General features: G+C 45.5%; 2 protein-coding genes across 4 annotated transcripts; both read right to left on the bottom strand.

Moving 5' to 3' along the window:
• Positions 1-2,059: 2,059 nt before the first annotated feature.
• LOC311503358 (zinc finger and BTB domain-containing protein 14-like) lies at positions 2,060-10,235 on the bottom strand. 3 transcript variants are annotated; one of them, XM_084566023.1, is made up of 10 exons: positions 7,860-10,202; positions 6,281-6,469; positions 5,988-6,158; positions 4,976-5,071; positions 4,760-4,903; positions 4,450-4,694; positions 4,297-4,382; positions 4,082-4,221; positions 3,015-3,110; positions 2,060-2,870 (listed from the first exon to the last, which is right to left on the bottom strand). In XM_084566023.1, the coding sequence occupies exons 1-10, from the start codon at positions 8,067-8,069 to the stop codon at positions 2,730-2,732; spliced, it is 1,518 nt and encodes a 505-aa protein (XP_084422149.1). In that variant the 5' UTR covers positions 8,070-10,202; the 3' UTR covers positions 2,060-2,729. The 3 variants fall into 3 exon arrangements, with proteins under 3 accessions (XP_084422149.1, XP_084422148.1, XP_084422150.1); XM_084566022.1 differs by having other exon boundaries at positions 4,760-5,071; positions 7,860-10,235; XM_084566024.1 differs by lacking the exon at positions 7,860-10,202 and adding an exon at positions 6,725-7,846 and having other exon boundaries at positions 4,760-5,071.
• Positions 10,236-10,330: 95 nt separating this feature from the next.
• On the bottom strand, positions 10,331-19,480 carry LOC311503359 (guanine nucleotide-binding protein G(olf) subunit alpha-like; the record flags this gene model as incomplete). Its single annotated transcript, XM_084566025.1, has 12 exons — positions 10,331-10,935; positions 13,912-13,979; positions 14,071-14,201; positions 14,397-14,517; positions 14,596-14,654; positions 15,532-15,605; positions 15,682-15,736; positions 16,064-16,161; positions 17,053-17,172; positions 18,876-18,930; positions 19,005-19,077; positions 19,345-19,480. The coding sequence occupies 12 exons, from the start codon at positions 19,478-19,480 to the stop codon at positions 10,789-10,791; spliced, it is 1,137 nt and encodes a 378-aa protein (XP_084422151.1). The 3' UTR covers positions 10,331-10,788.
• Positions 19,481-19,926: the final 446 nt, after the last annotated feature.

Genomic DNA, 19,926 nt, shown 5'->3' with positions numbered 1-19,926 from the left:
CTAAAGACAGAACGTATCACTAAAGACTGAGAACGTAATAATTAATAAAGACTGAGAACGTATCAATAAAGACTGAGAACGTATCACTGAAGACTGAGAACGTATTAATAAAGACTGAGAACGTATCACTGAAGACTGAGAACGTATCACTAAAGACTGAGAGAACGTATCACTAAAGACAGAGAACGTATCAATGAAGACTGAGAACGTATCACTAAAGACTGAAAATGTATCAATGAAGACTGAGAGAACGTATCACTAAAGACTGAGAACGTATCAATGAAGACTGAGAACGTATCAATGAAGACTGAGAACATATTAATAAAGACTGAGAGAACGTATCACTAAAGACTGAGAGAACGTATCAATGAAGACTGAGAACGTATCAATGAAGACTGAGAACGTATTAATAAAGACTGAGAGAATGTATCACTAAAGACTGAGAGAACGTATCAATGAAGACTGAGAACGTATCAATGAAGACTGAGAATGGATCACTAAAGACTGAGAGAACGTATCACTAAAGACTGAGAGAACGTATCAATGAAGACTGAGAACGTATCAATAAAGACTGAGAACGTATCACTAAAGACTGAGAACGTATGAATGAAGACTGAGAACGTATCACTAAAGACAGAGAACGTATCAATGAAGACTGAGAACGTATCACTAAAGACAGAACGTATCACTAAAGACTGAGAGAATGTATCACTAAAGACTGAGAACGTATCACTAAAGACTGAGAGAACGTATCAATGAAGACTGAGAGAACGTATCACTAAAGACTGAGAACGTATTAATAAAGACTGAGAGAACGTATCACTGAAGACTGAGAACGTATCACTGAAGACTGAGAACGTATCACTGAAGACTGAGAACGTATTAATAAAGACTGAGAACGTATCACTGAAGACTGAGAACGTATGAATGAAGACTGAAAGAACGTATCACTAAAGACTGAGAGAACGTATCACTAAAGACTGAGAGAACGTATCAATGAAGACTGAGAGAACGTATCACTAAAGACTGAGAACGTATCACTGAAGACTGAGAACGTATGAATGAAGACTGAGAACGTATCACTAAAGACTGAGAGAACGTATCACTAAAGACTGAGAGAACGTATCAATGAAGACTGAGAACGTATCAATAAAGACTGAGAACGTATCAATGAAGACTGAGAACGTATCACTAAAGACTGAGAACGTATGAATGAAGACTGAGAACGTATGACTAAAGACTGAGAACGTATGACTAAAGACTGAGAGAACGTATCACTAAAGACTGAGAGAACGTATCACTAAAGACAGAGAACGTATCACTAAAGACTGAGAGAACGTATCAATGAAGACTGAGAGAACGTATCACTAAAGACTGAGAACGTATCACTAAAGACTGAGAACGTATCACTAAAGACTGAGAGAACGTATCAATGAAGACTGAGAACGTATCACTAAAGACTGAGAGAACGTATCAATGAAGACTGAGAGAACGTATCACTAAAGACTGAGAACGTATCACTAAAGACTGAGAACGTATCACTAAAGACTGAGAGAACGTATCAATGAAGACTGAGAACGTATCACTAAAGACTGAGAACGTATCACTAAAGACTGAGAGAACGTATCAATGAAGACTGAGAGAACGTATCACTAAAGACTGAGAACGTATCACTAAAGACTGAGAGAACGTATCACTAAAGACAGAGAACGTATCAATGAAGACTGGAACGTATCAATGAAGACTGAGAACGTATGAATAAATGAACGAGGTTAAAAACAGGTCGTGTTTATTTCCCTGTGGTTCAGTGGAACATGCGTGTGCTGTAGAACACGCCAGCTCTGCTCATGAAACTGAACAGTTTTATTTACAAGTTTTAAATCCACAATTTTCTGAACAGAGTTTGGTTCAGGATGAAAATGATACATGAGCCAGGGCGGCCATTTTTAATGTGTTCATCACATGACCACTGAGGTCAGTTCATGTTCACTGATCAGAGTCAGAAAAACCACTTCCACCAAACACAGCAGTGGGAGCAGCTGACGGCGCCCGAGGCCGGGAGCGGCTGACGGCGCCCAGATGTTGGGAGCAGCTGACGGCGCCCAGATGTTGGGAGCAGCTGATGGCGTCCAGATGTTGGGAGCAGCTGATGGCGTCCGGATGTTGGGAGCAGCTGACGGCGTCCGGATGTTGGGAGCAGCTGACGGCGTCCAGACGTTGGGAGCAGCTGATGGCGTCCAGATGTTGGGAGCAGCTGACGGCGTCCGGACGCTGGGAGCAGCTGATGGCGTCCGGATGTTGGGAGCAGCTGATGGCGTCCGGATGTTGGGAGCAGCTGACGGCGTCCGGACGCTGGGAGCAGCTGATGGCGTCCAGATGTTGGGAGCAGCCGATGGCGTCCAGATGTTGGGAGCAGCTGACGGCGTCCGGACGCTGGGAGCAGCTGACGGCGTCCAGATGTTGGGAGCAGCCGATGGCGTCCAGATGTTGGGAGCAGCTGACGGCGTCCGGACGCTGGGAGCAGCTGACGGCGTCCGGACGCTGGGAGCAGCTGATGGCGTCCAGATGTTGGGAGCAGCCGACGGCGCCGGACGCTGGGAGCAGCTGATGGCGTCCAGATGTTGGGAGCAGCTGACGGCGTCCAGATGTTAAGAGCAGCTGACGGCGTCCAGATGTTGGGAGCAGCTGATGGCGTCCAGATGTTGGGAGCAGCTGATGGCGTCCAGATGTTAAGAGCAGCTGATGGCGTCCAGATGTTGCTCCTCAGCAGCCATGGCGGCGGCTTGCAGCGTCTCTGTGTCGCTCTGCAGTGAATTCAGCTGCTTCCTCTCACTGTGCATGTTGTTCTCATGACGCTTCAGGTCTGATGCCTGGAAGAACAGAGGGACACTGAACGCACCACAGGTACAAATACACACTGCAGTACAATCTAATACTAATACTACTAACACTACTAATACTACTACTACTACTACTACTACTACTACTACTACTAGTAGTAGTATCAGTGGTACCTTAGCGAAGGCCTTGGTGCAGGACGGACAGACGAATGGTTTCTCTCCTCTGTGTCTCCTCTCATGATCCTTCAGGTGAGACTTGTGTTTGAAAGCCTGAAGACAGACAAGCGAGACAGACATGTGTGAGACAGATTGATGAGACACAGACAGTAGAGACAGACAGGTGAGAGGCAGACATGTGTGAGACAGACAGGTGAGAGGCAGACAGGTGAGAGACATGTGTGAGACAGACAGGTGAGAAGCAGACAGGTGAGAGGCAGACATGTGTGAGACAGACAGGTGAGAGACAGACAGGTGAGAGACAGACAGGTGAGAGGCAGACATGTGTGAGACAGACAGGTGAGAGGCAGACAGGTGAGAGACATGTGTGAGACAGACAGGTGAGAGGCAGACAGGTGAGAGGCATGTGTGAGACAGACAGGTGAGAGGCAGACATGTGTGAGACAGACAGGTGAGAGGCAGACAGGTGAGAGACATGTGTGAGACAGACAGGTGAGAGGCAGACAGGTGAGAGGCATGTGTGAGACAGACAGGTGAGAGGCAGACAGGTGAGAGGCAGACATGTGTGAGACAGACAGGTGAGAGACAGACAGGTGAGAGACAGACAGGTGAGAGGCAGACATGTGTGAGACAGACAGGTGAGAGACAGACAGGTGAGAGACATGTGTGAGACACACAGGTGAGAGGCAGACAGATGAGAGACATGTGTGAGACACACAGGTGAGAGGCAGACAGATGAGAGACATGTGTGAGACACACAGGTGAGAGACAGACAGGTGAGAGGCAGACAGGTGAGAGACAGGTGAGAGGCAGACAGGTGAGAGACATGTGTGAGACACACAGGTGAGAGACGTGTGAGACAGACAGGTGAGAGGCAGACAGGTGATGCAGACATGTGTGAGACAGACAGGTGAGACAGATTGATGAGACACAGACAGTAGAGACAGACATGTGTGAGACACACAGGTGAGAGGCAGACAGATGAGGCAGACAGGTGAGAGGCAGACAGGTGAGAGGCAGACAGGTGAGAGGCAGACAGGTGAGAGGCAGACAGGTGAGCTCACCTTGTCACACATCTGGCAGGCGAATGGTCTTTCGTTGCTGTGAACCCGTTCGTGTTTTTTCAGGTCTGGAGCTCGGATGAACGACTTCCCACAAACGTCACACCTGTACGGTTTGAAGCCTGTGTGGATCTTCAGGTGTTCTGGAAACAGGTGAGGAGAACGTGTCACTCAGTGAGCGCGTGCAGGGAGAACAGGTGAGCTGAGGTGGCTCTTACCTTTCAAGTGAGCGTGTGTGGTGAAAGCCTTGGTGCAGATCTCACAGGCAAACGGACGCTCGGCCGAGTGAAGCTTCTCGTGTTTCCTGAGGAAGGATGAGGTTAATCAGGTATCGCTCCGGTGAGCTGTCTCACTGCCAGGTGTGAACATACCTGAGTCTGCTCTCGTCCAGGAAGGTCTTCCCACACACCTGGCACGCCAGCTGCTCCCGGTGTCCGTACAGCAGGTATTCAAACTTCATGTCAGTCGTCGCCGTCGACCAACCAGGCGGCTGTTCGTCCTTCACCTCCCCCATACTGTCAGCAAATGCCAGAGTCTGGGTGGCGTGATGCTCCGCCCCCAGCTCTTTAGGCTCCGCCTCCATCTCCGTCACCACGTCCTGGTCGTAGCAGCTCACCTGAGGAGTCACACAGGTGAGGTCTGGACCACAGGTAGAGTCAGGGGAATAGTTAGTGAGTGTACCTTGTGCACGTCCTCATTGGTCAGTTCTTTCAGGATGGCTTCCTGGACACGCAGCGCCGCACTAGGAGACTTATCCAGCTCCTGATTGGCCGACGCCTCCACAAGGTCGTCTGTGGTGGCCGTGTCATCGTGCTCGCCGAGAACCTGAACACAGATGGTCACAATAATAATCACACAATCTACCTGTGAGACGACTAGGACAGGTAAATATTTTACCTCAGAATCAGCAGCGAGCTGAGCTTCAGGCGGCAGCGCCATCTTTACGATGTCATAGGGAAACTTCTCTTTGTCCTCGGTGGACACGTCTCGTTTCTGGGGACACAATTAATTGTCACACAGGAGGACAGGGGTTACCTGTCTGTGTGTTACCTGTGTGTATTACCTGTATAGGTGTTACTCGTGTCCACTGTGTGTGTTGTCACCTGTGTATATGTGTGTTGTCACCTGTGTGTTACCTGTGTATTGTCTGTGTGTTACCTGGGTATTGTCTGTGTGTCACCTGGGTATATGTGTGTCACCTGGGTATATGTGTGTCACCTGTGTATGTGTGTGTCACCTGCATGTTACCTGTATGTGTGTCACCTGTGTATGTGTGTGTCACCTGTGTATGTGTTTGTTACCTGTATGTGTGTTACCTGTGTGTATGTGTGTGTGTTACCTGTGTGTATGTGTGTGTTACCTGTGTGTATGTGTGTGTTACCTGTGTGTATGTGTGTGTTACCTGTGTATATGTGTGTTACCTGTGTATATGTGTGTTACCTGTGTATGTGTGTCATACCTGTGTATGTGTGTTACATGTGTGTGTTACCTGTGTATATGTGTGTTACCTGTATGTTACCTGTGTGTGTGTTACCTGTATGTTACCTGTATGTGTTTTACCTGTATGTTACCTGTGTGTTACCTCTGTATGTGTTACCTGTATGTATGTTACCTGTGTGTGTGTTACCTGTATGTTACCTGTATGTGTTTTACCTGTGTGTTACCTGTGTGTTACCTCTGTATGTGTTACCTGTGTGTGTGTTACCTCTGTGTGTGTTTTACCTGTATGTTACCTGTGTGTGTGTTACCTGTATGTGTGTTACCTGTGTGTGTGTTACCTGTATGTTACCTGTGTGTGTTTTACCTGTATGTTACCTGTGTGTTACCTCTGTGTGTGTTACCTCTGTGTGTGTGTTTTACCTGTGTGTGTGTTTTACCTGTGTGTTACCTGTGTGTGTGTGCGTGTTACCTGGGAGCAGAGTTTGTCGAGGAAGCGGATGCCGAGGATCTGTCCAGATGACATCATCAGGTTGACGTCTCTCTTCTTGACGGAGATCTTCGCCGTGTACATGTAGTTCAACACCTCCTCAAAGATGTCGGAGCGGATGAAGTCGATCTCAATCACAGAAGAGTTGTCTACCTGAGGACACACAGGTACAGGACAGAGGCGTTACACATCAGCCAGCCACAGGTGCACCTGTTGTAGTCCTACATGTACATCTGGACAGTACCTCAAATATAATGTTTGTAAAGTATTTGTACCTCGTGTTTCTTGAAGAGTTTCTTGAAGTAGTTGGAGCAGGCGGCGAGGACGCAGCGGTGCGCTCTGAACTTGACGTCTTCGACCACGACAGCGATGTCACAGTGCTCTCCCTCCAGGCGCTGCTCGTTCAGCAACTTCAGGAAGATGCTCTTGTGTTCGTCGTCCACGTACTTCACCGTCTCTGCCATCTGGAAGAAGGATCGACCACACGGAGACATTTGTCCACCTCAGGTTTAGTATCTGTGTCATTATTCATTGACAGACTCAGGTTCTTCTGGTGCAGCCGGGTCAAATGTCATTCTCACACTTTGCAAAGTATGAAAGTGACAAAAGACATTAACTGTGATTTTAAATGAACTGCGGTTCCTAGTTTGTGTGTTTTACCAGAACTCAACAGCAGGTGGCAGCATCGCAGCATCTGGTTCCATAAATAATCCTTTTACCTTTTAATATTTCCTGTAGCTGCTCCTCAGCCGTCACCATCAGACTGTGTCCGTCCGCATCAAACATAACGAGTTAATAAAGTCACAGAGCTGCTACAGGAACATAAGACTGGTATGGGATGATGGGATGCAGCAGACAAAGCTAACTAGCTCATCGCTAGCAGAATAGCATTAGCATCACAGCCATACTGGGATGGGATGAGGAACCGGTTCTTCTCTGCTCTAAAACAAAAAGGAACACCTGGACCTGTTATAAGGTCTAGGTTGTTATAGTTCTGGTTCTGGTCTGGGCGCCTGCACGTGGCCCCTGGTCCCAGTATGTGCCCCTGCAGGAGAACCCGGTTCTGGTCGGGTCCAGTCACGTGTCTCATGTTCGGGTCAGTCTTTCTTCCTCCAATAGTTCATGTACCTCTTCTCCGGCGGACACGCGCACTGAGGCGTGTGCACGCCCGTAACCGAACAGAGGCGACGGGCCGCGATCACACGACTCACCGGACCGGGTCTGGTCCTCTGCGGTCCCGGTATGGACCCGGGTCACGCTCCGACTGCAGCTTATTTAAAGTGGACCGCGGTGGGTTCCGTTAACGGGCTGTCAGCTGAGAGGCTCACCGACACGGATCGACTCGGTCTGAACGCGGACTAGGCCGCGGGACTGTTAGCCTGGGGAAGCTAACATGCTAATTAATCTCGACCAACGCCTCCGGTCTAGACCGGATAGCGGCCTGGTGTGCAGTCGTACCGGGGACGGTGGATGAGCGTCGGTGTGAACCGGGTGGTGGGTGTTTAGGGGGGACTCGGTGTTCGGGTTTAATGGCGGACAGTCCGGCCTACGGTTGCACTCAGACACAAAATGGCGTTCATCCGGTAACGGCCCGCCTGTTAACCCGGTCTCCGTTAACCCGGTGACCGGGCTCTCGTCGGTCGGACAGACCGCGTGCTGGCTCGCGGACCCTCCACAACGCCGTCCCCGAGACCGACACACAGGCACGCGAGCGGCGGCGGCGCCGCGGCCTCGGCGACATGGACGAGACGGAGCCGGAGCCATGAACGCCTCGAGAACGCGCAGACATCCCCGCGGTAACGGCTGCGTTAACGGGGGGCGAGGGGAGCGCGGGAGCGGGGAGCGGGCACTTACCGTCACACTGGCCCGGGGAGAGCGTGTTCCTCTGGGTGTGTCAGCGCACCGTGAGCCGGTGAACACTTTGTCCGGTTGTTGTTGTTGTTGCTGAGGACGAGCGCAGAGCGGAAGGCCGCGCTTTGCGCCAGCACGCACACACTGCAGCGGCACGCAGGCAGCGCGCCAAGCTTTCTTCTTCATGGGAACATTTCCGGCAGAGTCCGCCATGAGGCGTTGGTGCTGCCGCCCCCTCCCCACACACAGGCGCAAATAAACATGAAATAAATGTCCCGGATGGAGACGTGACAAGTGTTCTCTCAATAAAACTATTCTTTGATCATTGATTCTCTGGTGAACGAAGCTCAGTCATGTTCAGGTGGTGTCCTCAGGGACAGGTGGTGTCCTCTGGGACAGGTGACGAGGACCAATCAGTTCTTTAGAACAGGGGTTCCTGAACCTTTCCATGCCAAGGCCCCAAACAGCATCAGCTTCTGGCCGAGGACCCCCTGGGCAAACCTACAGACAATGCTACACAATATGTAAAGAAACGTCATCTTTTATAATGTTTCTTACTTTTATTCACTGTTCAATAACTTTTACATTTGTTTAGAATAAGTGCTGCCTCATATTTTCTGATTTTAGTGGCCAGGAGTTCTTAGGGTTTTTTTTTTGCACCAGCAGTGTCCTCCACAGCAGGGCTGTTGGTCTGTTCCTTAGGTCTCTTTCTTGTCAAAAACCTGGACATTTTGTGCTAGCTACATGCTAGCTACATGCTAGCTTCATGCTAGCTACATGCTAGCCTGAGGAGCAAAGCAGCTTGATAAATAAAACCACCACGTCTACACAGATTATGAGGTCATGAACGATGTTTTGACTGGCAGAGAATCAGAAAGATGAGCATGGTAAATAACATTTAGATATGATATATTATTAATAATTATGTTTTATCAGTGAAGGGTGGCTCCCGGCTGACGACCCTGCAGCTGGAACAAAAAGGCACTGGCGGAAGTGCGTCAGGCAGAAATGCCTAGCAGGTGGTCTCACCTGTGCTAACAACTGATAATGATTTAAAAAATAATTAGATTATATTTTATAATAATGATTAAAAATGATTATTTTATATTTCTTTCATTTTTCTAATTTTTTTTCTTATCTTCCCTCCAATTGTCTGAGGCCCCCCTCGCGCCCCCTGGTGGCCCCCCAGGAGGCCCCCCAGGGGGCCACGGCCCCCACTTTGAAAACCACTGCTTTAGACCTCAGGTGGGACCAGGTAAAGTCAGCAGGTCAACAACAGGCATCACCACATGTGGTCTGTCATTCAGAGATTCAACATTAGTCATGAATAAAGTCACAAGGACTCACCTGTGGACTCACCTGTGGACTCACCTTTGGACTCACCGGTGGACTCGTCACAGACTGATTCTGTTTGTCCTTTCAATTGTTTGCTAGTTTATCAGAAAATGAAAATTGACAGAAATAAGATTCATTTATTAAATGGACAAAAAGTCTTATTGTAAATAAACTTTACAACAGTTGTTAAAATCAGATTAAAAACATTTAAATACAACTGATATACCTGAGTTAATCTGTGTTATACCCCTGATAATCTGGAGATACACGACTAATGTTTGGCCCATATTTTATTTATCAACAGGTCATTGTTAGGAATACTTACCTGTTGCATTTTATTTTACCTGTAAAGGGCACTAAGATGTGTAGAGCGGGTCTTATACATCAGTGTGTCTTATCGCATCCACTCAGCTCTCACACATCTGGACACTAAGGACTCCTACGTCAGAATGCTGTTCATTGATTTCAGTTCAGCATTCAATACAATCATCCCCCAACAGCTTAGGGCTCGGTCCATCCCACGGACTGCACTCTGGACATTACATGCCCTTACACTTCATCTGAGAGACCTATACTGTATAATATATATTTACTGATCACTCCAATCCTTTTGCACCAGCCACTTTATGACTTATGTCATTTGCCTATTTTGTAGTCCGCAGCTTATTCTATTTTTATTCTATTTTTGCTGATACCCACTTTGGGTATATATGTGTGTAGTATATGTGTATATGTATATGGGTGTGTGTATATATATCTTCCTTATTTTTTTACATCTTATATTTGTACATTTTGTGTTAAATTGCTGCACCCTCGGCCTTTGAGGAAAGTAATTTCAATCCTGTGTATGTGTTGCACATGTCAGATTTGACAATAAAGCTGACTTTGACTTTGATGATTTAAATGATTTTCAATGCTTCATTCGTGATAAAGCTGTTAAAGGGAAAGCATCGTGTCCTAGCATCTTTACTGATAACAGACACACCTGTGGACTCACCTGTGGACCTGACACCATGCCACTTCTTAGTCTGAGTTGACCTGTTTCTGTTTAAACTGATTAGTTTGGAGGTATTGATCTCCGTCATCAGTAACCTTGGTTCTTCAGGAGAACACATGACCAGGTAAACTCCAGGAATGATATACTCCATTTAGTCTCAGATGACAGGACATGAAACTCTGACATAAAAAGTTTTTAATATCACACGCTGAGGACAAAAGGTCTTCACTTTATACAAATGTTCATATTAGTCGCCCTGTAGAGCAGAGATGTTTCTGTTTAAATAAATCTCTAAAATCAATCTTGAATTTCTACATCTGCCGCCACTCAGAGCCAAGACATCGATGACACACTAAAACAACGTCACAAACATGGAAAAATATATTCAGATTTCAAGTTCTAAAACTCTGCCTACTGACTACACTACCCACAATCCTCTGCAGTGCACTGAGAAAAAGTACACAGATACTCTCCTAATAATCAGTAATTATTCATTGTTACAGCTCTACCAGCTTTGATTAGGTATCACATTAGCCTCTAGACTAGCTTCTTCTGATCACATGTCTCAGTCCTTGTGTCAGGTGAGCACCCAACAGCCAATCAGAGCAGCTCATACTGCCGCAGGTGCATCCGCTGGATGATGTCACGACAGTCGTTGAAGACGCGCCGGATGTTCTCCGTGTCGATGGCGCAGGTGAAGTGAGGATAGCAGTAATGTTTGGTATCCCCGCTGGCTGTGCTGATCCTCTGAAACATGACAGGTAACGTGTTAGATTCAACGTGCTATATTCTACATGTTAGATTCAACATGTTAGATTCAACGTGTTAGAGTCAACGTGTTAGAGTCAACGTGCTATATTCAACGTGTTAGATTCAACGTACTATATTCAACGTGTTAGATTCAACGTACTATATTCAACGCGTTAGATTCAACGTGTTAGAGTCAACGTGCTATATTCAACGTGTTAGATTCAACGTGTTAGATTCAACGAACTATATTCAACGTGTTAGATTCAACGTGTTAGATTCAACGTGTTAGAGTCAACGTGCTATATTCAACGTGTTAGAGTCAACGTACTATATTCAACGTGTTAGAGTCAACGTGTTAGATTCAACATGTTAGATTCAACGTGTTAGATTCAACGTACTATATTCAGTGTGTTAGATTCAACGTGTTAGAGTCAACGTACTATATTCAACGTGTTAGATTCAGCGTGTTAGATTCAGCGTGTTAGATTCAACATGTTAGAGTCAACATGTTAGATTCAACGTGTTAGATTCAATGTGTTAGATTCAACGTGTTAGAGTCAACGTACTATATTCAACATGTTAGATTCAACGTACTATATTTAACGTATTAGATTCAACGTGTTAGATTCAACGTGTTAGAGTCAACGTGTTAGATTCAACATGTTAGATTCAACGTACTATATTCAACGTGTTAGATTCAACGTGTTAGATTCAACGAGTTAGATTCAACGTGTTAGATTCAACGTGTTAGAGTCAACGTGCTATATTCAACGTACTATATTCAATGTGTTAGAGTCAACGTGCTATATTCATCGTACTATATTCAACGTGTTAGAGTCAACGTGTTAGATTCAACGTACTATATTCATCTTGTTAGAGTCAACGTGTTAGAGTCAACGTGCTATATTCAACATGTTAGAGTCAACGTGCTATATTCAACGCGTTAGAGTCAACGTGTTAGAGTCAACGTGCTATATTCAACGTACTATATTCAACGAAACTATATTCAACGAGTTAGAGTCAACGTACTATATTCAACGTGTTAGAGTCAACGTGTTAGATTCAACGTGTTAGAGTCAACGTGCTATATTCAACGTGTTAGAGTCAACGTGCTATATTCAACGTACTATATTCAACGAAACTATATTCAACGTGTTAGAGTCAACGTACTATATTCAACGTGTTAGAGTCAACGTGTTAGATTCAACGTGCTATATTCAACGTGCTATATTCAATGTGCCATATTCAACGTGTTAGAGTCAACATGTTAGATTCAACGTACTATATTCAACGTGTTAGATTCAACGTGTTAGATTCAACGTACTATATTCAACGTGTTAGATTCAACGTACTATATTCAACGTGTTAGATTCAACGCGTTAGAGTCAACGTGCTATATTCAACGTGCCATATTCAACGTGTTAGAGTCAACGTGTTAGATTCAACGTGTTAGATTCAACGTACTATATTCAACGTGTTAGAGTCAACGTGTTAGAGTCAACGTGTTAGATTCAACGTGCTATATTCAACGTGCTATATTCAACGTGCCATATTCAACGTGTTAGAGTCAACGTGTTAGATTCAACGTACTATATTCAACGTGTTAGATTCAACGTACTATATTCAACGTGTTAGGTTCAACGTGCTATATTCAACGTGCTATATTCAACGTGCTATATTCAACGTGCCATATTCAAAGTGTTAGAGTCAACGTGTTAGATTCAACGTACTATATTCAACGTGTTAGATTCAACATGTTAGATTCAACGTGTTAGAGTCAACGTGTTAGATTCAACGTGTTAGAGTCAACGTACTATATTCAACGTGTTAGATTCAGCGTGTTAGATTCAACGTGTTAGAGTCAACATGTTAGATTCAACGTGTTAGAGTCAACGTGCTATATTCAACGTGTTAGATTCAACGTGCTATATTCAACGTGCTATATTCAACGTACTATATTCAACGTGCCATATTCAACGTGCTATATTCAACGTGTTAGATTCAACGTGCTATATTCAACGTGTTATATTCAACGTGTTAGATTCAACGTGCTATATTCAACGTGCTATATTCAACGTACTATATTCAACGTGCTATATTCAACGTGTTAGAGTCAACGTGCTATATTCAACGTACTATATTCAACGTGTTAGATTCAACGTGCTATATTCAACGTGCTATATTCAACGTGTTAGAGTCAACGTGCTATATTCAACGTGTTAGATTCAACGTGCTATATTCAACGTGCTATATTAAACGTGTTAGATTCAACGTGCTATATTCAACGTGCTATATTCAACGTGTTAGAGTCAACGTGCTATATTCAACGTACTATATTCAACATGTTAGATTCAACGTGCTATATTCAACGTGCTATATTCAACGTGTTAGATTCAACGTGCTATATTCAACATTAGATTCACCGTGTTAGAGTCAACGTGCTATATTCAATGTGTTAGAGTCAACGTATATTCAACGTGTTAGAGTCAACGTGCTATAGTCAACGTGCTGTATTCAACGTGTTAGATTCAACGTGTTAGATTCAACATGCTACATTCAGCATGTTACATTCAACGTGTTAGAGTCAACGTGTTAGATTCAACGTGCTACATTCAACGTGTTAGATTCAACGTGCTACATTCAACGTGTTAGATTCAACGTGCTACATTCAACGTGTTAGAGTCAACGTGTTAGATTCAACGTGCTACATTCAACGTGTTAGATTCAATGTGTTAGATTCAATGTGTAAGATTCATCTTGTTAGAGTCAACGTGTTAGATTCAACATTCTACATTCAACATGTTAGATTCAACGTGTTATATTCAACGTGTTAGATTCAATGTGTTAGATTCAACATGCTACATTCAACATGTTAGATTCAACATGTTAGATTCAACATGTTAGATTAAACATGTTAGATTCAGTGTGTTACATTTAACGTGTTACATTCAACACGATTTTTGTGCTTTTTACCAGAAACTCGTCTCTGACAAAGAATTTTGCTCGGGTCACTTTGGGGTCTTCATCAGCATCTGGAACAGCTGGACACACATAGACATCAGGACACGTGTTTATACACATGTAACGTGTGTGGTTGTACATGTATGTCCTGATGCATGTGGGTATTTTTACCATCAGCAGGAACCTGGTAGTTGTTGTATTCAGGAAAATAATCCTCCAGTTTGGACTTTCCAGCCAGAATCTTCTCAGCCAGAACATCCTGTTTGTTCAGGAACAAGATCACTGAGATGGTCTTCAGAAACCTGCAGCCAATCAGAGAGCATACAGGGTCAGCTGCGGCCAATCAGAAAACAGACAGGGTCAGCTGCAGCCAATCAGAACACAGACAGGGTCAGCTGCAGCCAATCAGAAAACAGACAGGGTCAGCTGCAGCCAATCACAGAGAAGACAGGGTCAGCTGCAGCCAGTCAGAGAGCAGACAGGGTCGGATGCTGAACCTGTTGGTCCAGATGGATTTGAAGAGGTCCAGAGATTCTCTCAGTCGGTTGGTGGAGTTGTCCTCTCTGATCACCATGTTGTAGCTGCTGCTGGCCGCCACAAAGATGATGGCTGTCACATCTGAACGCAGACGGACACAAACCTCATCAACTTCCTGTTTTCTAATCAGGCTTGTTAATAAATCAGTGTGTTTCTCACCATTGAAGCACTGAATCCACTTTCTGCGTTCATCTCTCTGTCCTCCTACATCAAACATACTGACACACACAGAGTTTCTGTTCAACACTGATCTCGACACTGAAGGAACTTCTCAACTCTGTTTCTGAGTTTATTCTAAAGATGGTGGTTTCCTCAGGAAGTACAATCCACTATATTCAGTCCTGATAATGCTTTTAGTGTCCCCCAGAGTTTTCTACATTTCTACATAAAATGACTCAAAACATCCTGAAAGTTGACAAAGAGAACCCAACCACATAAAACACTAACATTAGACTAAACTGAGCCAATATTACATATCATGTCCTCCTTGTCTCCAGTATCTGCTGTGACCTCCTTGTAACAAAATTTTTCTGGTAACTGCTGATCAGTGGTCTACAGCAGCTTGGAGGAATTTTAGCCCATTCCTCAGAACAGAACCACTTCAGTTCTGAGATGTTGGTGGGTTTCCTCACATCAACTGCTTGCTTCAGCAACATCTGTTCCTGCTGCTTAGAAGTTCCCCTGGGTTCCTTTGGGACCTCTCAGACTATTATGGAGTGATCTTTGTTGGTGGACCACTCCTGTGGAGGGGAACAGTCGTCTTCAATCTGTCTGACTGTGGATTATTTGTGGGTTCCAAACTCTTTAGAGATGGTTCTGGAACCTTTTCCAGCCTGATGAGCAACAACAACTCTTTCTCTGAGCTCCTCAGAAAGCTCCTTTGTCCACAAACATGTGTTGTGAAGATCAGACTGAGACAAATTGAAATTTGATTTATTTTTGATTTATTGAAACGAAACCAGGAACTAAACCACACCTGAGTCTCATTACATTGATGGTTCTCTTTGTCTACTTTCAGGAAGTTTTGAGTCACTTTTATGAAAAAATGTAGAAAACTCTGATGACGTTTGATAATCAAGTCTTTACTCAACTCACTGGAAGTTGACTTTGTCCACCTGAAACCTTGTTTCAAAAATCCCAGATGTCAAAACTCGGCAGCGCAACAAATCCTGCGAGAGGAGAAGGAGAAGTGTGAGCTGGTAGCCGATCACCTGGTTGCTGCGTTCTGATTGGCTGGTTTGTTACCTGGTCAGTAGGTGTGTAGTCACCCTTCCTGACGGAGTCCAACCTGTTGAGGAAGCTGGAAGATACGACAAGTGACATCCGGTTTCAGCAGCTGTTCTCTTACCTGCTGGCTAACGGAGCGTTCTGATTGGTCCGCTGGGATTTAAAATGTCACAGAGTCCTGAAGTGTAAGGCTGAGTGTGTGTGTGTGTACTGCTATACTGTATCTTTGTGAGGACATTTGTGACGTGACAAAACAAGACCACATTTTTGTTTGTTGGGTCAGGAATAAATTATCATACATCAATTTATCATACATTATTATACATTATATTAATATACATTCTTATCCGTAAAGCAAATGCGTAAAACAAAGGCAGGAACATTAAGGTGTGTGCCTTACTACTGAGCACAGTCGATGAGCTGATATTCGTTGGCGCGTTCGTAACAAGCCTTCACGCCGTCGTCCTCCCACAGCTTCTGAGCATGCTCAAAGAACTCCTGAGAGAGAGAGAGACAGCACATCACACCAGAACCAACGGCTTCAGCCATTTCTTTATGAGTTAGCATCCAGATAAAGAGAGACTAGACCCCCAGGGGCACCAACAATTTATTTTAGTCATTAAATGGAAAACAGTCTTTATTCATATTGAGCCTTTCCACCTATTGGTGTTCAGAGCACAATGACATATCTACCCATGAGCCACTGGGGGTTCAGTGTCTTGCTCAATGACACTTGAACAATCCCAACACATCCCATCCTCTTGTGTTCTGTAAGATGCCATAAGCTTGGCGTCTGATTGGACGACTGAGTGTCTGACTGACCAATCAGCGGCGAGGAGTTCAGCAGCAGCGTGGGAGGACATTTGTTTTGTGTCGCTGTTGTCCTCGGAGACGGGAGCTGTTTGGATAATGAGGCCTCAGGTGACACACAGACAGGTGAGCGTGGTCTCAGGTGAACTCGTTACATCAACTCATTAACATCGTTAAAACAAACAAGCTCTGAAGCTGCGCTGCTAATGCTGCTTTAAAGGTAACTCACCTGCTAATGACCGCACACACCTGACTGTTGTCACACCTGACTGGGAACCTGTCCCGATAAATGTAACTGGTCAATAATCGCCCAGGTGAAGTCAGGGTTAAACCCCTGCAGGTTTATTGGACAGGTTGATGTGATGAGTGTGACAGGAAGTAGACATCCTATCTGAACATCACTGAACCTGTGAGGTTCATCACTGAACCACATCTTCAGAATCGTCACATCTGGACACAGCTTTAAACATTACACCTGGACACAAAGCTGAGGATTCTGGGCCATGAGTACAGACCAGGATCAGCTACAGGTTCAGGTTTCTTTCATCTTTCATCTGTCTGGACATGTGTGTGTGTTACCTCAGTGTAGTCGAAGTCAGACAGCGGCGCAATGCTCTTGATGTAGTCGACTCTGAACTGGTTGCCAGGGTTACCCAGTGGGACGGGTGGCGTCAGCATGCTCATGGCAGTCACGATGGTCTGAAACAAACACACCTGGACTTAACACTAACGCTGAACAGAGGACGACGAATTGAGACGTCTTCAAAAACCAAAACAGGTCCAGGTGAAGCTCCCTTTCCCATTGCATGCTGGGAGAGAACCCAGCCTGATACACGTGACCTTAAGGTCAACTAGTTCTGAAGGTCTGGAACATAGACTGCAGAACCAAGATGGCCACCATGTCTCCTCCTCCTCCCGCTGGTCAAACTGAGTCTAGAACTGGATCCAGGTTCTGGGTGATCCGTTAACTCTGCTCTCTGCTTTACCTCCACCAGTTACTAACAACATTTAAATCCAGCTCCATCATGGATTCACACTTTCATTCATTCATTCATCTTCTGTAACCTCTTGTCTTGTGAAGGGTCATGGGGGTCTGGAGCCTATCCCAGCTGTCATTGGTCTAGAGGGGGGGTCCACCCTGGACAGGTCTCCAGTCTATCCCAGCTGTCACTGGTCTAGAGGGGGGGTCCACCCTGGACAGGTCTCCAGTCTATCTCAGCTGTCATTGGTCTAGAGGGGGGGTCCACCCTGGACAGGTCTCCAGTCTATCCCAGCTGTCATTGGTCTAGAGGGGGGGTCCACCCTGGACAGGTCTCCAGTCTATCCCAGCTGTCATTGGTCTAGAGGGGGGGTCCACCCTGGACAGGTCTCCAGTCTATCCCAGCTGTCATTGGTCTAGAGGGGGGGTCCACCCTGGACAGGTCTCCAGTCTATCCCAGCTGTCATTGGTCTAGAGGGGGGGTCCACCCTGGACAGGTCTCCAGTCTATCTCAGCTGTCATTGGTCTAGAGGGGGGGTCCACCCTGGACAGGTCTCCAGTCTACCCCAGCTGTCATTGGTCTAGAGGGGGGGTCCACCCTGGACAGGTCTCCAGTCTATCCCAGCTGTCATTGGTCTAGAGGGGGGGTCCACCCTGGACAGGTCTCCAGTCTATCTCAGCTGTCATTGGTCTAGAGGGGGGTCCACCCTGGACAGGTCTCCAGTCTACCCCAGCTGTCATTGGTCTAGAGGGGGGTCCACCCTGGACAGGTCTCCAGTCTATCACAGGGCTAACACAGAGAGACACTCACACCTACGGCCAATTTAGAATCACCAATGAACCTAACCCGCATGTCTTTGGACGGTGGGAGGAAGCAGGAGAACCTGGAGAGAACCCACGCAGACACAGGGAGAGCATGCAAACTCCGGATTCACACTTTGTTAATGCTAACTTCACACAGAGCTAACGTAGCTAGCTAGCTAAAGTTTACCTTGAGGTTGGTTAGTTTACAGTGCAACTACTCATTTAGTAGCTTTCGCACAGACAGAGGCTTAGTTACATGTTGTCATGACAACTGTCAATCACCATGACGTCACTTACTGTTTCTATAACTTGAACTCATATTATATTATATTATATTATATTATAGCATTAGGCTATATTAACTACCTAAAATGTATGTGATGTGTACTTTAGTCCCACCCACTAACATTGAAGGGGTGGGGCTTATAACTTATACTGCATCCAGCCACCAGGGGGAGTTCAACATGCTTTGAGGAGCCATCATGGTGTCCACTGGTTCTACAGACTGTGGTCTAGACCAACAGTTGATTTGGGTCTAGTCTTGGTCCTGGGTCAAAGGTCTGGGTCTGGGTCTGGGTCTGGGTCTAATCCTGGTCCTGGTCCTGGTTCTGGTACCTACCACGATGGCGTCCTTGACGTTCTTCCTGATGTCCCGGATCTTCTCCTGCTTCTCTCTGAGAACAGACGTTGGTTTAAATCAGGACGAAGAAACGTTTGACTTCATTGATCAAGAATCAGTTCGACTCACTCAGCGTTGAATCCGTCGACGTGAAGAATCCTCATCTGCTTCACAATCGTACTTTTACCTGATTCTCCTGCACCTGCAGACAGACAGGTAGAGAGACAGGTAGACAGACAGGTAGAGAGACAGACAGACAGACAGACAGACAGGTAGACAGGTAGAGAGACAGGTAGACAGGTAGACAGACAGGTAGAGAGACAGGTAGACAGACAGACAGACAGACAGGTAGACAGGTAGAGAGACAGGTAGACAGACAGACAGACAGACAGACAGACAGACAGGTAGACAGGTGAAGAGATAGGTAGACAGACAGACAGGTAGACAGGTAGAGAGACAGGTGTCTCACCCAGCAGTAACAGTCTGTGTGTAGTCTTATAAGCCTGTCTCTCTTTCTGCAGCTGTTTCTCGATCTTCTTGTTTGCTTCTCTCTTTGCTTTTTCATCCAGTCGTTCTTCATCCGTCTTCCCTCCCAGACAGCCCATCTCACCTGAAACAAACAAGTAAATAAACATGTTATCAAACCCTTAAAAACAAACAAGTCAACACATCTGTAAATAAACAAGTAAACTAAAGTAAATAAACACATAAACAAATATGTAAATAAGTAAATAATGAATTAAACAAAATAAACAAACAAGTAAACAAATCTGTAACCAAACAAGTAAATAAACAAGTGAACAAACCAGTAAACAATCAAGTTAGACCAGTAAACAAATCTTGTGCAACAGAAAAAGAAGGAAAGAGTGAAATAAATGTGAAACAGAATGAAAATGATTCAGTTTTAAGATAAATCTGAGATAAAACTTTCCCTCACTGTCACAGCAAACCAGTGAAACCAACCGCTCTGGTTCAGGTCTCATTCTGCTTCTAATCTGGTCTGATCCCAGTTCACTGACCTGTGGGGTCTCAGCAGGTCCAGATCAGTCCG

This window comes from Chelon labrosus, assembly GCF_963514085.1.
Source record: "Chelon labrosus genome assembly, chromosome: 18".
Taxonomy (NCBI): Eukaryota; Metazoa; Chordata; class Actinopteri; order Mugiliformes; family Mugilidae; genus Chelon; species Chelon labrosus.
The sequence above is the reverse complement of the archived record's forward strand: the minus strand, read 5'-3'. Positions and strand labels throughout refer to the sequence as shown.

Excerpts from the sequence above, each read along its gene's own strand:
- LOC311503358 (XM_084566022.1), bottom strand. The coding sequence starts at position 8,069 with ATGGCGGACTCTGCCGGAAATGTTCCCATGAAGAAGAAAGCTTGGCGC. Across the intron at positions 4,695-4,759 it reads CCAATGAGGACGTGCACAAG|GTGAGCTGCTACGACCAGGA; the intron begins GTACACTCACTA and ends GTGACTCCTCAG. Across the intron at positions 4,383-4,449 it reads CTGGACGAGAGCAGACTCAG|GAAACACGAGAAGCTTCACT; the intron begins GTATGTTCACAC and ends ATCCTTCCTCAG.